Raw genomic sequence first — 17,500 nt, 5'->3', positions numbered from 1 at the left:
CACACACACACATATACACACACACACACACACACAAGCACACACGCACGCACACACACACACAAGCTTACATACAACCATGTAGAAAAAGAAACCTCAATAAGGGGGTTCAAAAGATAGAGACCTCTATTGTTCTCTTTGTCTTTCCATGTTGTTTAGCTAACCTTGCAGTTTTTTTGTTTTGTTTTGTTTTTTACTTCTGCCTGTCCATAAAGCAATGGTTCCCAAACTTTTTCTTGGACCACTTTTGGACCCAAGAATAATTTTGCAACCCTCGCTCCTCTGTCATGCTCTCAATGTCAAACATTTTTTCTCCATTAATATTGCCACATTTCTGTAAGAAATTCACTACAACTAAAACTAACTATTAAGCATACATGTCAATATTGTTTTTCTATCATTCTCATTTTATCATAGACCCCTGCTAGGGCTCCTGACCCCCCATTTTGGGAACCACTGCCTTAGTCTATCTGTGAAATGCTTAGTAGGAGGAATTTGTAATGGAAGCAAGTCAAGTCACTGATATGTTTCCCAGTGTTTGTAAATAGTCTGCCTTGGGGAGCCTCGGGGATGTAACGCACGCTATAGCGTTGAAGGGCACCATTCCTTCTTTCAATCAGACTTAACAAGACCAGAGAGGGATAAAGTATTGACACTCAATTATCTACTCTCTTGAATACAATAAAACTTGGGCCATGCACACACATGTACAGTGAATGCATGCGTGCACGGACACACAGCACGCACACATACACACACATACAGTACATACACACACATGCACGCACATACACACACACACACACACACACACACACACACACACACACACACACACACACACACACACACACACACACACACACACACACACACACACACACACACACACACACACACACACACAGCACAGCACATCACAGACCAAGGGACACCATGTAAACACATGAGCACATGCTATCTGGTTGTCTGTAGTCTGATCTCCGTTTCAAAGAGGAGAGGGCGTTTTGGGGGTCACTCTCAGGGGACGCTCGGTGGTTCTGGGGGACACACGTCATTCTGGACCGGCCTGGCCCATAGCACGGAGCAGAACAGAGGAGAACACACACACACACAAACACACACACACACACACACACATAAAGACAGACAGACACAGACGCACACTAGCTTCTCTTTTCAGCGCACTGTACGTGGACACGAATATTAACATCCACGCACGACCACACACACACACACACACACACACACACACACACACACACACACACACACACACACACACACACACACGCAAAGCACTTACGCAGAGAGCCTTGAGTTAATCCATATTTCCAAACAAAACAGCTACATCGTGAGTCATACAACAAACACTAGTGTACCTCACAAGCTGACATAGTAAAAAAAAAGAAAACAGTGATGTGGAAGATTTATAGCTGGCAGACGAACTTAAATGGAAAGTTTGTACAGCGGGATATTAAAGTAATGTTTTGGCAAAGTTGCCTCCGTAACGGGAGCAGGAGTGGAGTGCCCCTCTGTTTCTCCAGTCGGAGGCCCTTTACGGCTCTGATGGAAAAACCCTCTAAGGCCGAAAAGAGGAAAGTTAGGGGAAAACCTCACAAAAAATGGGCCCGCCACGCTTTAGCTGGCAGCCCTGGCAGTATGTCTGACGATCGGTAGCCAAGCGCGAGTCCGCAAATAACACATGCGCCTCGCGGACATGTTTGGTAGCTTACTTTCACTTCAGCACTGTTAATATTCGAGGTGGATAAACCCTACTAGGCGACACAATCTTTTGCCCAGACCCTGATGGTTTTAAAATTTGATTGTTATTATTGTTATTTTATTCATATACACGGCTCAGCGGCATGTGTCGTGAAACTGCATCTGCAGGATATTGAGAGCAGCAGGACGTCTGGCTTTTTGAGCCGCCAAAACAGACACATACTCCTTTAGCCGCTGAATTTACATTGACTTCCTGTTGCTTCTGGAGTTCTATTTAAAAACTCCTCACACCTGCCTGTAAGCAGAGTTGGAGGGATCCCACTTCAGAAATTAAAATAGGAATAAAAAAACAAATCCTGCTAAATATTATATCCAGACATACAGTGTCCTGAACCAGCTTATGTTAATGACTGCACAAATCTTCACTCCACACGACATTTAGCATGAGGACTTTATCCAAAGAGACTTCAAAAGAGGACATACTAGTGAATACAGAGTGTGGAGGAATACAGAGTACAGAAGGTTGCAAGTGGTACTATAAAGAAAGTCAAGTGCAGCAATATACAGCGTATGCAGGGTTACGGACGAGTAGAGTTAGTTTTGTTATGCAGGAAAGCTTATCTCGACTAATCTGTGCTGTCACCTGTGTTCGGTGCACCGGCAACAAGGAATTAACATTGCAGGATTTACACCATTTGAAGGTCAGATTTCCTCCTTCGCCGTCTGGAAGACAGCTAGTGGAGCGGCACCGTCCTGCTTAATGGGACGGCTGGATGGCTGTGGTTCAGCGCTGCTTCCAGTCTGGGTTGCCAGATGAGTCTGATGATTTCCAGCCCAAAATATGCCCAAAACCCGCCTGAAGCACTAAATCCTGCCCAATTTGAGCTAAATTGTATTGATTTCTATGGCCACAAATATACAGAAAAATGCCCTTTTTTGCCCATTTTACCCACAGACGGTCATCCTAAGCAGCCCAATTGGCCGGGAAACCGCCTAATCTGGCAACACTGCTCCCAGTCAGTCTGAGCCTCTTTGGTCCTCACATGAACCGCTGCTGCTATGTGTCTGCCCTTTCTCAGTGGCGAGAGTTCACACAATGAGTTTTACGTATTTGCTGATTGATCAGAGGTGAAGTGACCTCAGCTCACTCATCCTGTTAATTGTAGGTTTCCTGTATCTGAAAGCAATGCGTACATTTGAAAACTATGTTTAATTTCCATTCGAATTAACTAAACTGTTCATCTTACTTACTGTCCTGCTGTTCCTACAATTATGTAAATTGGTTCAGTGGCTGTAACCTGTATCACTTAGTGTGATGCACAAATTTTTGTACTTTGCTTTGTCGATTTGAACAGGTTTACTGCAAAGAAAGCATCACACATCATAAGAATAGCATTGTGTCATTTGAGATTAAATATTGTGATGATAATAATATACACATTTTATATTTGTAGGAGATCGGAGTTTCAACATCAATGACAAAGACCTCAAGGTGGAATTCAAGTCGCACCAGTGGTTCGGGGCGACCGTGCGGTCCCATGGAGACACCGTCCTGGTAAGTGGAGATGGCCGCCGCGCTCGCTGACCGAGGGCAGAATGTGTCTGGGGGTCAGGAGAGGTCAGGTGACCCCTGTGCCTGGATTTCCTCCTGGTATGTTCTCAATAGAAACAACAAGGGTCTCGAACAAGGTAAACAGATGACGATGGATCAGGTTCTCCTGTGGCAAACTTTTCCGCTTTCTGTTCCATAAGGAGTTCGTTAATCCTTCTCGTGTTAGCTGTCAGCAAAATTAAGTGAAACCTGAACTGTGCAGGATCCTCTGGCCTGCTTATGGTATGAATGGGATTTTCGATTTAAAAATTATCTCGTTCATTCACAGGCCTGTGCACCAAGGTACTATTGGAGGACAGAGCACGATATTCCCTTTTCAGATGCCACAGGAACATGCTACTTGTCCGTGAACAACTTTACCAAAATAGTTGAATACGCTCCCTGTCGAACAGGTAAAAAGATTTCACGTTTTTCTGGTGAAGGGTTTCAGTTTTGGCAGATCCTTGATCACCCCACAGTTGCATTGCATTTTGAGTAGACTATTTCTCAAGGCAGTAACACTCATGCCAACTTTCTGAGCAGTGTTGCCAAGCAACAACCTAATAGCCTGACTAATGTTCTGACTGAATTATTTTGACAATTTTCTGGCTGATTGTTTTGTCCTGATAACAATTACCGTGCTGGTATATCAGATGGAAATCACCCAAAACATCTGTTCTTAATGCTGCACACTTACCTTTCTTTTTGTTTTTAAAAAAAGCCTTCCCTGTTAACATCAACCCTCAGACACTATTTAAAAAATATGTCAAGAAAACAAATTCCATGTTGATTATCCAGAAGAGGTAGGCCTAATAATGTCAGTACTGTAAATTAATTGGCAGTGAGAGGTGATGTCGGCATATGACATTTTTTGGAATGAGACTTTGGACTGACATTGATTTTTTTCCCTTCTCATCTTATTTTTTGTCTGTATTCCTCCTATTTGGCTGGCAGAGAGGCACGGTCCTGCTGGCCAGGGCTACTGCCAAGGGGGATTCAGCGCAGACTTCACTCAGGTAACCCCAGCCTCCCAGATCACAAGACTCCTTTCACCTCATGCTTATTCATGAAAGATGGCATACTTTTACTGCAAATTACTCCCATAAGGGCTCAAATAGTCACAGATAAAATAGAAAGCAGAAGAACCAGGCAAATGCTTCACTTCAATTCAAAGTGTTTGATGTCCATATGCTTCACATTATTGTGTTTTTGCAGGATGGGAAAGTTGTTCTTGGGGGACCTGGAAGTTTCTATTGGCAAGGTAAATGCGGAGACAGAGACTTTTAATGATCAGATTTTTTTAAGCAGATCTGTGTAGTGGTTAAAGCAGTGAGGAGACTTTAATTGAAATATTTTTCCAGAAAGATTTGCCCATTGTTTGAAGAAGTGACACATTAGTAATGATGAGTAAGGTTGTCAATAACAATAGTATGCAGATATTGTTTGTTTGGGTTATAGATTGACAAAAAAAATAAGCTACAAATGTGAAAGGGGCTCTTGAAGTGTAGGAATAAGCACTTCCCACTCTTGAACTTCTCACACCTAACTGTACGAAATGCAATGATCTCAAGTGGTCGCACAGAAAAAAAATATCTGTAGACTTACATAGCGTGAGCAATGTTGTTTTAGGTTTTCAAGTAATCCATTCAATGTTTGCGATGGCTACCGGCAGATTTACTCAATATCCTTTCAGTTAGGAGCCATTGCAATATTCCACCATGAAATGTTTTGTTGGTCCAGTGTTTTGGAACCATATGTTGGCCTCACAGGACGGGACTTTGGCTTGAGGAACAGTATTCATAGGATTGTGATTACCGCCAAAACGGTTGAGTCAACAAGTGTGAGTAGGCTAGTTGATAACTTGATATGCAGTTATGTCATTCATGTCAAGTGGCCCGAAGCCCTTGCAGTGACTGCTGCTGAAAGCGCCACAAAGCCTTAATGGACCACAGTGACATTCTGGAACCCAGACATGCCTGTTTTGAATGGGGATAACCAAAGCCACAACATTACATGAATATGAAAGCAAGTTCAAGGCTTTTGCAATTCAGATGGGTCACCCCGCATCTTATTAAATGTCAGTGGTGAAAAATATAAAATAAAACATCAGAGAAACAACCTCATTGTTCTGAAGATTTGCAGTCTGAAGCTCATATTTTTCACAATTCACCAACTGTTTGGAGAATTCATTCACATGGCTTTGGCCAATGCCTTTCGGCTATTATGCACACAGAAAACAAAACACAATGCTGTGACACGGCAAATACTGCCGACCACAGCTATGTCAGAGGTTTTTTATCCCATTTAATCTCTTCAGGACAAAAGCAGACAATATCATATAAACACATATTAAAAATTGAAAAATTGAGTAGCTATTTTTATTGATGAAATGTAAGAATTCATGAATATTATAAAAAGTCAATTAGCCCTCCATTCTCTTAGGTCATGACTCATGTCATATTGCATCTGTGATATGTCATGCAAACACAGAAGCCACATGTACCCATGTGAAAGTCCACAAGGGTTTGTTGTCTGTGTTCAATGTCTGAGGTGAATGTAGGCATAACATCTGTCACTTTGGATCAGGGATGGGCAACTTTCATGATAAGGAGGGCCACATTTTTTCATCGCCACCATCAAAGGGCCACATGACCATGGATCTGATCTGAACATTGCTTGGAGCATTCTCTATCAGCAGACGATATATTTACAATGGATTGATTTAGTAGTGGTTGAAAAAAAACCTTGAAAAATCTGGTCGGGTTTTTTTCATTATGTTATATCTACGGGCTGCACTGAGTGAGGCGGCGGGCTGCATGTGGCCCCCGGGCCTCCAGTTGCTCATCCTTGGTTTGGATACTCTCTGAGTTAAAGCAGGGAGAAGGCTTCATTCATATGTAAGGCCCCACCGATATATCGGGCCGATATTTAGCATTTTTGGGATATCGGTATCGGCCATACTTTCCATAAATTTCCACCGATAAGTTTGTATAACTTTCACAACCAATTTTGCAGCCGTTTCGTTCTGAATGCATCTTCTATTTTGCTCTCCCCATTTTGGGTCCATGAGAGTTCATTATTATAACTAAATATATGTGCATATATAATAATAATAATTTATATTTCATTACATTTTATAATGAACAATATTTCTATATATCGGTTGCACATATCGGTTATCGGCCTCCCATTTCCATAAATATCGGTATCGGTATCAGCCATGAAAAAACATATCGGTCGGGCCCTATTCATATGTATGAAATTGTTAGAGTGTTTGCCCAAATGATAGACAGTGTACACACTGAAGACATGCTGAAATGCATCTGTGCAATAACAAACTCTCTGTGCAACAGCAGCCTCTTCTTGCAAATGTCAATCTCTCTGTATTATCTCCATGATCAGTCGCTTGTGCCTCAGGAATGTGTCTGGATGCGATTGAACCCTCGGCCTCTCCTCAGCTGTGACCTTTAACCTCTACCCCCCTCGCCCCACCCAAACCCCCACTACCTAACCCTCCAGGTCAGCTGATCACGGCCACCACAGAGGAGATCGTGAAGGCCTTCTACCCTTCCTACTTCCTGTTGTCGGTGGACGGGCAGGTGCAGACCAGACAAGTGCAGAGCAGCTATGACGACAGCTACCTCGGTAAGTAAGGCGCCCCATGTGAAGGTCGAAAGGTCAATGTCAAAAAGTAACAAAGGCAGGAATAGAAGAACAGTAAAATATGAAGGCAAATCAAATCAAATCAAATTTCAGTTTCACCTACCTCTGTGAGACATCCCAAACAAAGGTCAAAAATACCATGGACTTCAGAGTACGTTAACAGAACAGTAATGAATGAAGCTGATACACGTTCCAATTCTACAAACCCCAACTCCGATGAAGTTGGGACGTTTGGTAAACAGTGAATAAAATCAAAATGCTATCATTTTCAAAACACTCAATCTATTCATTAGATGGAGAATAGTGAAAAGACAACATATTAAGTGTTAAAACCGAGAAAAAATATTGTTTTGGGGGACATATGTACTCATTTCTAATTTGAGAAATCCAACACGTCTCAAAAGAGTTGGGACGGGGACAATAAATGGCAGCAAATGTCGAGGAAGACTAAAAACAAAACAAAAGACAACACTTAACAGTTAAATACATTAACCGATGAGATGATTTTATATAAAAAACAGTGTTGATTCCTATCTTGGACATGATTTCACCAGCTTAAATGGTGGGTGTATTCCTTGTCATGTTTTGCAATGTTTTCCTTTCTGTAGTGCTTACAGTGTGACAGGTCTTGACCAAAAACCCACCATTTTATCACATGCTGGTCCTTATGATGGAGCCAAACTGTTAAAACATAGTTTTAGTAGAGAATGCAATTTGACCTTACTATGTGGCAGTAATCGAAGATCTCCCTTCAAAATATAATGCATGAGTGGCTTTTCATGCTGTTTAAAACCCATTTATACCATTCAGCACTGTATTTAACTCTACAGATGAGTGAGAACTTCTTAACCAATGCACTACTGCATCCGAATGCCATCATGGAGGCTGACTTTTGAAGCTAGCACTAACACAAGTTGGATGGTCCATTTTCACTGTAGCACAGGATGTGCAATGCTCTATTATTGTCAAAAAGAATGGACTTCTACAACTTCTGCTGACTTCTGTAAGCAAAGGACAGTTTCCCATGTCTTCTGGGTCTATTTCAAGTGAGCTCAGGTGCTTAGGAGAATGTTAAACCCCTGTGTCATTTTCATGCATTAAGCATTCTTAATATGGTCAATTTTCAATAGCTCTAGCACTCCAGGAATTAGAGTGAGACTACAGCCAATATATATTTCATGATGTCATGAACCTATACAATGATTTTATTAACAAAAATATGTCTTATATACACTCAATCGTGGTAAATCAAAGGGAATTCAAAAATGTATGTAATAACTATGGTAATTATTCCCTTTGCATCTTTAATTCTGAGTGACTCAGCCTCTCTGTGATGATCTTATACCTGGACACCTATATTGTCCGTCAGTACAATTCATTTTGAAATGTTCTTCTTTGTTGTTTTATCTTATTTGGATGTTTACTAAATTTCACTGATCCCCGTCCCAACTCTTTTGAGACGTGTTGGATTTCTCAAATTAGAAATGAGTGCATATGTCCCCCAAAACAATATTTTTTCTCGGTTTTAACACTTAATATGTTGTCTTTTCACTATTCTCCATCTAATGAATAGATTGAATGTTTTGAAAATGATAGCATTTTGATTTTATTCACTGTTTACCAAACGTCCCAACTTCATCGGAGTTGGGGTTAGTAGCTACCTTGATGAGACACCCCAGGTGGCAGGAATTGGGATGCTTATACAGCAGTTGAATAACACATATCCCGGTTTCATGTGCACACTCTCCAGTGTTTAGGTATTGTTAACTTTCAGCAAGACTGAGAGGCCGTTTGCACACACATGGATATTTTTGAAAACGCATCCGTTTTTACTCATAACAAGAGTTTTAGAAGCCTCATTTCAATACTCTGGATTGAAAAATATGCCTTTTTAGGGGCCTAAAACGCACCTGTCTTAATAGAGTTGTCATTTTTATCCACATGTCGCATTTATGCGTAAAAGGATAAAAAATATCCACTTTTAAAATATCCGCATCCATGCAACCAGCACCGTAGGAATGATACTGGGTATCTTTTGAACCATGTCTGGCCATCACTGGATAGAGAAATTTGGCATTGTGCAGCAAAGCATTGTGCTCCTAAGAGATGCTCTGTTTAGATGACTCATTTTATCTTTTTCCAGGCTATTCTGTCACTGTGGGAGAGTTCAGTGGAGATGACACAGAAGGTGTAATGGCACACACACATACACACACACACACACACACACACACACACACACACACACACACACACACACACACACACACACACACACACACACACACACACACACACACACACACACACACACACACACACACACACACATTATTTGCCTCTGCATCCATCCGTTTGTTTGTGCTGTTTTAATGTAGGCGGAATGTTTCATGTCATTGTGTTAACATGTCTTTCTTCTTGCTTGTGGTTGTCTCTCAGATTTTGTAACGGGTGTACCCAAAGGAGTCATGCTTTATGGCTTGGTAAGGACCATTTCTTTTCTTCCACCAGGATACTTTGGCATCTTTGGGTAGCAATGTATTTCATGGTGTCTGTCTACATAGGTGTGAGAAGGTATGAACATGGCGAGGCACATCCAAACATTTAACATGTGTAAAGAAACGGGACTTCTTCTTCTTGCTTGAAAGTTGGTACATTCTTGTTTGAAATATTTTGTTGAAACTCCTCAGTTGACAAATGAAACGTCTTTGGAGCTCCAAGAAGTAATCCAGTTGGTTACTGCTAAATGATTTGGATGTCATGGCCTGGATGAATGAGAAGCTGAGCAGAAATAAACGAGGGTCTGGTGATAGGCTAGTTTGTAAAGTGGTTTATGTCTCCATTTTGTAGACACCTACATTTTACAGCTTTTTCTTTGTTTGTGTCAAACTTGGGATGCCTGAAATGGTGTGAAAGAAAAAGACTATAAATGCCAGGCATTGGGGATATGATAGATGGTAGAATGTTAATGAGAAGTCATTTGTATTGTTTTATTCGACTCCAAACCAAAATATTCACCCCTGGCAGTTTCCCACCCTTGATCTGACAGTATAGTAGTTCTGACAAAGGACCCTGTGTTTACTGTCAAATCGTAATTCTAATGTAATTGAAATGTGGGAATAACAATAAAGTTGTGGGTGTTGGAAATGTTGCATGTTGACAGAAATACTAACCAAGTCTTCTGTGTTGTGTTAGGTATCTATCCTTAATGGAACCAATCTACAGTCGATGCTTAACTTCACTGGCGAACAGGTTAGTCCTTGTGTGATTTCACCACATTTCTTTTGCTTCTGGAATTTTCACCATTGTTTTCCATCAAAGTAACTTTTACTCTTAAACTGTGATTGAAAAAGGTAGAGAGTGTAACTATGTAGTTGTTAATTGCAGAAGTGTAAGGTCCATTTATAAATGCAGTGTTTGTACTATACTTACAGTGCCATTCGAAGAATTCCATCTGGCTTAGAGATATAGTTATGTATTAATACATGGAATGTGGAGGAACTTTGGGTCTGAACACAGGTCTAAGCAAGTAAGGTTGTCCACAAGGACAAAAATACAACTCATAGGTAAAGTGTTATTTGAGGCTCTCTCCATAGGAGAGATAAGTCTTCAGGTATTTCCTAGATCTACTGTGATAGCCTTGACCTGATAGCATTTTGATCATTCATTCCATACAGTAAAAGGAAAAGAAAAAAAAATGTTTCAAAAACATTGGCTTCCATCCTGCTCAGAATTCCATGTTTTCCTAAAAAAGCGTGTCTGCCAAAATGACTCGGAGGATGTTCAATGTTAAAAACCGCTGCTATGTTGTATACTTTATGGTGATGCTGAACCTGGCAACCGTCCCTTGGCAACCGCTCTGGAAATTGTCATGGTTTTGTACAAAGCATAAGGAAGCCTAGTAGTAGTAGTAGAGGGGGGAACTCAGAGCTGAGCAGCCTGTGATGTGCTGACCTTTTCCATGGCTTTTAATGCTTTCCAGATGGGCTCATACTTCGGTTATGCAGTGGCAACAACCGATATCAACAATGACGGGTGAGTGAGCGGATTGAACGCAGGTTTTATGTGAATTGACAAGGAAGACAGGAAACAAGGTGTTTGCGTGCCTGTAGAAGTATGTGAAATATGTCCGCACACATGTGAGTGTTTGCAAATGTGTGTATATAAATGTTTTCATATTGGCAGAGGCAGAAAAATGCAGTTTAGGTAAACAATATAAATGGAGAAGGACGTTTTAATTTCATTGATCTGTCCAGTTGAAAAATGGTATTTCACTGGTTGCTGTAGCCTACCCAATTTATCACGCAGAACTCTCATTTCTGTATTCTAAATCTTACATTATTTTTCCTACTCCATATTCTGCTTTGTACAGTTGCAAATTTTTTGATCGGACAAGCAAAGTTGTCTATCTGGAAATGCAACAAGTTGGAAGAGGAGGGCAATGTGGGGGAATCGGGTTGTTTATTAAGTTGCTACACAGTCTCACCCCAAGTAGTCAATTTTTGACTACTCAATTTTTGACACCCCAAGACTGCAATTTTTGACGTCTTGGGTATTCCTTCCACGTCACATTTTGACTATGTCCTCAAAGGCGCCCCCTTGTGGCAGCATAACGTCATTGAGGTTAGGTTTAGGAATAGGTTCAGGGTTAGGCCACATAGTCAAAATGTGACGTGGATGGAATACCCAAGACGTCAAAAATTGCCGTCTGGTCCAAGGTAGTCAGAAATTGACTACTTGGGGTGAGACTGCGTTGTAAATGTTTAATGCACTAGTTGAATGAAGGATTGAGGCTGAGTACGCTCATCAGGTCACAGGGAATACTGATGTGTTTGCAAAGAAGTGGTGCATGGACAAGGGGGTATGATCAGTCAGTACTGGTGGCGGGTTGGTTTTCCATTGATAATGGGTTGATTTTAATGGGTTAGGGTGGGTGGGCGGGGTTTATGGGGCGTGTTGACCATTTTTGTGGATGAATAGACCATGCAATGGTTCAATAAAGGGATTCTAAAAGTCAAAATTCTGCTTTGCCACTCTATCTGGCTTCCTCTCTATCTCTATGTCTCTTTTCTTCCTGCTTTTTCTACCCCTATTTTCTTTCATCTTCCACCTCAACCTCCTCCTCTTCATCCTCATTCTCCTCATCTTCCTCCTTCTCATCTCCCTCCTCTTCCTCCTTGTCCTCCTCCTCGTCTTTCTCACCGATCTCCTCCTCCTCCTCCTCCTTTTCCTCCTTAATTTCCTCCTCATCACTCTCCTCCTCCTCCTCCACTTCCTCCTCCTTCTCCTCCTCCTCCTCCTCATCCCCCTCCTCCTCCTCCTCAGGCTGATGGACCTGGTGGTGGGAGCTCCTCTCTTCATGTTCCACTGGCCAGGAGGCCACCTGGAGGAGGTGGGCCGCGTTTATGTGTACTTGCAGACGGCCCCCCTGCTCTTCCGGCCCGCCCAGCAGCTGAGTGGCACACACACGTACGGCCGATTCGGGGCCTCATTCGCCCCACTGGGAGACTTAGACCAGGATGGGTACAATGGTGAGACGTCATACCTTTTTTTGCACTGGACACTTTGTGGACACATTAAAATTACATTGATTCTACAATTTGATTCCACCCTTGTTGTGTTGTGTATGCTGCTAAATGACATTTGGCTTTCATGCTGAACTTCTGTCTAGAGCAGTGGTTCCCAAACTTTTTTCCTTGCGCACCCCCTTGTACATTTCAATGTGGTTCGCGCACCCCCTAAGCGAATGTTTTGGTGTACTTATGGCCACTCAAATATGGCTTCACAGCACAAATCATTGCATCATTTATACAGAGCCATTTAGGGAAACCTCATTTACAATAGACTTGATGTTTCTTCAAGCATACAATGCACCATACTATTAAAACCTACTTAATGTACATTAATACAGCATGAAAGCACATATCTGCCATTGCTCTATTCAACTCGCGCACCCCCTTGGGGCAGGCCACGCACCCCAGTTTGGGAAACCCTTGCTTTTTTCCTTCTGTATTGTTGCATTGTCACTGTCCATTCTCCGCAAGTCCATGCACCCATGCTGATGTGTTATATTCTGTATCGTTCCCAGATGTAGCCATTGGTTGCCCATTTGGTGGAGAGGAGGGGCACGGTCTGGTCCTCATCTACAATGGACAAACAACTGGACTTGGGGACACTCCCTCCCAGGTGCTGGCTGCCCACTGGGCCTCTGGAAGGCTCCCCACTGGCTTTGGTTTCTCCATCCAAGGAAACAAAGACCTGGATGGGAATGGATACCCTGGTATGAATCTGTTTAGCGGTCACTACATGACATTATATTTACTTAGTTGATGCTTTTTTATCCAAAGCAGAGGTGTCAAAAGTAAAAGTAAAAGTACTTTAGTGGTGTAATTACAACACTAGCATATGGCATTACATAGCTGTTACACCATTTACTCCATTGTACCTAATGAGATAGATAGACTGTGTTATTACTAAAAAACACTGAACACCTAACAAGGAACCACCACAAACTTGATCCAACCAGTGCAGAGTTAACTGATGGTAAGACAAGTACACAGGTCTATTGGTTACTCAGCTAAGTTACTTGTGTTGGAAGGAAACTGTGATTCTATTTTTTACTTTTACTTTTGACACCTCTGATCCAAAGTGACTTCAAGCTACGTACAGTAGGTACAGGGTGTTGGTTATAGTCCCTGGAGCAATGCGGGGTTAGATGCCTTGCACAAGGGATTTCAGCCATGTATGATAGTGCAGGAGAGCATTCACATTCTTCCTTATGCCAAAGTTTCCAGTCTGAAAAATCAACTGCCTCACCATTAGACCCCAGCTGCACACATTCTTCCATTATTCCATGATCAGCCCTTCTTCTGAATTCAAAAATGGTCCCTGAAGTGTAGCACACTCACCATATTGTCATTCACTTTCAGTATTACTGCAATGTACCACTGATAACACCGTTAACAATATTCCAGTGTAAAGTCAACACCTAGGGAGTCGATTGAACATCAATTACACATCTCCCAGACTCCGAGTAGTCTATATGTGTTTAACCAGAGACGGTTTAAATGCATCTTTGGTTTAACTGCAACTGCATTTTTACTGTGTGCTAATACGATTCTATTTCGGTTTAGATCTCCTTGTTGGAGCCTTTGGGGTGGACAAAGCAGTTCTCTACAGGTATTCTTCTCATCTTCCATACTTACTTTGTAAAATGTGTTGGGACAGGATCAAGTATTACGTGCATTGCATTTCTGAGTCTTCGCTATTCTCTCTCTTAGGGCGAGACCGATTGTAAACACCACTGCCACGTTGACAATACACCCCACCATGATCAACCCAGAGGAGAGGAACTGTATAGTCACCAATGAGAATGGAACCTCCCCTGCATCCTGGTATGTCAGAAAGCCTTTTGCTGTATTCACTTCATACAATTGATGATGGTCACATACATGCAGGCATGATTAGGGTTGTGTGTTGATCAGGTTGTTGATGATGATTGTGGTCATTTTCAGCGTGTCATGATTTTTAGCTTGATGCAATTGTGATGATGTTCTATTCAATGCTGACAATGATAACTATTATTATTATCTGTAGTATTGTTATTTATATTACTTGCAATGCTAGTGGCAAGAGTTGTGTAATACTCACAACCACTCCAAGGCGAAGTAAGCTGCTTTTTCCACTGGCAATGGAAATCTCCATTTACACATTCACCCGTTAACGTTAAAAATATACCTCAATGCAGACCGCCTGTCAGGCTTGTAAATGGGCTTTTAAAATGGGATCTTTGCAGGCTCTCTAACCCCTTGAGATTGGCTCAGAACTGCGCACGCACGCACACACACACACACACACACACACACACACACACACACACACACACACACACACACACACACACACACACACACACACACACACACACACACACACACACACACACACACATGAAAACACACACACACACATATACGCATGAGAAAACAGACACGCACGCATGCATGCACGCACGCACACGAACATGCACAGGAAATGCAGACTGCAGAAAAGGTCCCGTCATTAAATAACAGTTGGAAAAAGTCAAAGAGCCTCCTTAACGTATTCCAGCGGCAACCTGTCCAAGTGTTGATGGAAACAAGCAACAAGGAACCAGTGGGAGGGGGAGGGTGGAGGTGGACTAAAGAGGCTTGTGAAATTCTTTCCTCCACTGCAGTTTGGGCAAAACAAAGTGAAATGTGGAATATTTTGGATACTTCAAAGAAAAGGCTGCTACGATACTGGCTGCTACACATTAAAACGATAATTCAGAACTTACAGCGTACTCTTGGGAACACATACAATCCAGAAGATGTTACATCAATTCTCAACGTGTTGAATCAACTCTTCAACATGTACTGTGTAAACGCAACATGATCTCACAGAATTACGTGGAATGAACACAGACCTTTGGGACATGAAATCTGTGTCAGTTGCACACATTTTGGCGAAATCCTTGAAACTGACACAGATGTTGTGTCCCAAAGGTTCGTATCCATTCCATGGAATTCTGTGAGATCAGGCTGGTAAGTCAAGTCAAGTCGGCTTTATTGTCAATTTCTTTACATGCACTGGTCATACAAAGAATTTGAAATTATGTTTCTTACTTTCCCATGCAGACATAGACATAGACTTAGGTATGGACGTAGACAATTAGACATAGACAATTAGACAGACAGTAAACCACCTCTGTCTCTTTTATGATGAGTGTTGTTGGTTTTCCTGAATGCTGCATACGGTTCTGAGAGGGAGCCACAGGGGTGGGGCAGTCGAGAGTTTCAGACACAGCTCCTCAGGTAGCCCACAGACATTGGACTTGAGACAGAACAGACTGCGGTTTGTAGCGTGCAGGATTACTGAAGACGGGGCATTGATGAGAATATCATATGTGGTAAGACTAGAGCAGGACTAGACTAGACGTTGAATACATATTTCTGGATGGAGGCCATTTGCATTCCCGTAAGTTGTTCACATGAGCCGAGTAGATCTGTTGGTGAAGGGTACTGTCTGGTGTAGAGCCAGTGGTCTGAACTGGCAATCTATGAATAGGCATTGTCTGAAATACTCATTCACTCACATATACTCTAGACTTAAGTACACTAGGTGTAAGTTAAATTGTGTAGTGTAGTATACATAGTGAACCAAATTATGCATGGTTGAACATCTGTGGGACACCTGTCTACCTCATGCATCTGGCTGGCTAGGACCCCCATTGCCTTTGGTAGCCCCCAACTTTTAAGCCCTGGGGTATGAATGGAACGTGGCCCTTACTATCGTACATCAGGAAACACTGGTAATACAGTAAGACTGGTGGCTGTGCAGGCACGATGTTGTAACGAGGGCTAGATTGCACTGTTGACCCATGGGCATAATGATTGTGTGTTAAAACCTTGGAACTGGAGCACAGTGGTTTCACCGATGGCTAGATTGCGCGGTGTTGACCCATGGGGAGAGGGTGGAGGACTTACGAGAGAGGGAGAACCGGCATTCATGTCGCATGAGACACAGTTTGGCCTGCACGGACCAAACGTAATGACAAAGGCCTACGCCTTAGTATTACACACACACACCCACCTACCTACGCACAAAAACAGACACAAACACACACACGTGCACAAGCACAGGCACACGCATGCACACGCACGCACGCATGCACGCGCGCGCGCACACACACACACACACGCACACACACACACACACACACACACACACACACACACACACACACACACACACACACACACACACACACACACACACACACACGTGCATACAAGCACACACACAAACACACACTTTGCCCCCTTCCAGTGTATTGCCCAATTTTCGAGAATGCCGCAGGGAAGTGTTCTCCCCCTTTCACTCTCTATATCTCCCCCACCCCTCTCTCTCTCTCTCTCTCTCTCTCTCTCTCTCTCTCTGGCCTGTGGAGACAGCATCATTAGGGTGTGCCTCACAACATCAGTCATCACGCCGAAGGAGTGAAACCCATTTTCCCCAGTACCCAAACCCAAATTCCTCAGTATCTCCTATACTTGCTGTAATGGACGGCATTTCTTTGCTGCGTATAAGGTTTCCTTGTGGGCATTGGCAGTGTCAGGATGAAAGCTACGTCTGATTAGCTCGCCTTTCTTCCACGTTTGCTGTGAGACGATTCGAAATGACATTTCATTTGGACCCGTCAGGCAGCACAGAGCCCACGCACGCACGCATGTTAATTTTGCAGTGCTAATTCAACACGTGGAGAGGGGCCAAATGTAAGCATGTTAAATTATACTCTCTGAGAGTTAAATTAGCACTGGAAAATGTACTGCGTGAGCTCCTATAGCCAAGCAAGATGGATCGGTGTGGTTAGCCATAGCCAGTTTATCATGCTGCGAGGCGCGAGTGAAGACATTTAGCCCAGCGAGTGATGGGAAACAGATTGGATGCTCCACATTCCTCTCTACATGTAGCTTATAGCATCACCACAGAAGTGCTGAC

The 17,500-nt window shown here is 42.6% G+C and overlaps 1 protein-coding gene across 2 annotated transcripts in view; it reads left to right on the top strand.

The window, feature by feature from the left end:
• LOC134462404 (integrin alpha-5-like) overlaps positions 1–17,500 on the top strand; it is a 76,784-nt gene that overhangs the window by 19,065 nt on the left and 40,219 nt on the right. Inside the window, exons 3-15 of one of the 2 annotated variants that reach the window (XM_063215421.1) lie at positions 3,180–3,280; positions 3,606–3,729; positions 4,271–4,332; positions 4,532–4,577; positions 6,836–6,961; positions 9,123–9,167; positions 9,419–9,462; positions 10,175–10,231; positions 10,962–11,014; positions 12,305–12,510; positions 13,068–13,259; positions 14,113–14,158; positions 14,260–14,373. In XM_063215421.1, coding sequence (XP_063071491.1) covers positions 3,180–3,280; positions 3,606–3,729; positions 4,271–4,332; positions 4,532–4,577; positions 6,836–6,961; positions 9,123–9,167; positions 9,419–9,462; positions 10,175–10,231; positions 10,962–11,014; positions 12,305–12,510; positions 13,068–13,259; positions 14,113–14,158; positions 14,260–14,373 — 1,216 coding nt within the window. The remainder of the gene's footprint in view (positions 1–3,179; positions 3,281–3,605; positions 3,730–4,270; positions 4,333–4,531; positions 4,578–6,835; positions 6,962–9,122; positions 9,168–9,418; positions 9,463–10,174; positions 10,232–10,961; positions 11,015–12,304; positions 12,511–13,067; positions 13,260–14,112; positions 14,159–14,259; positions 14,374–17,500) is intronic. The other variant, XM_063215422.1, reaches the window with a different exon arrangement.

The sequence above is a fragment of the Engraulis encrasicolus genome, chromosome 14 (assembly GCF_034702125.1).
Source record: "Engraulis encrasicolus isolate BLACKSEA-1 chromosome 14, IST_EnEncr_1.0, whole genome shotgun sequence".
In the NCBI taxonomy this organism is placed as follows: Eukaryota; Metazoa; Chordata; class Actinopteri; order Clupeiformes; family Engraulidae; genus Engraulis; species Engraulis encrasicolus.
Note: the sequence above shows the minus strand (reverse complement) of the source record. Positions and strands in the feature narration are given on the sequence as shown.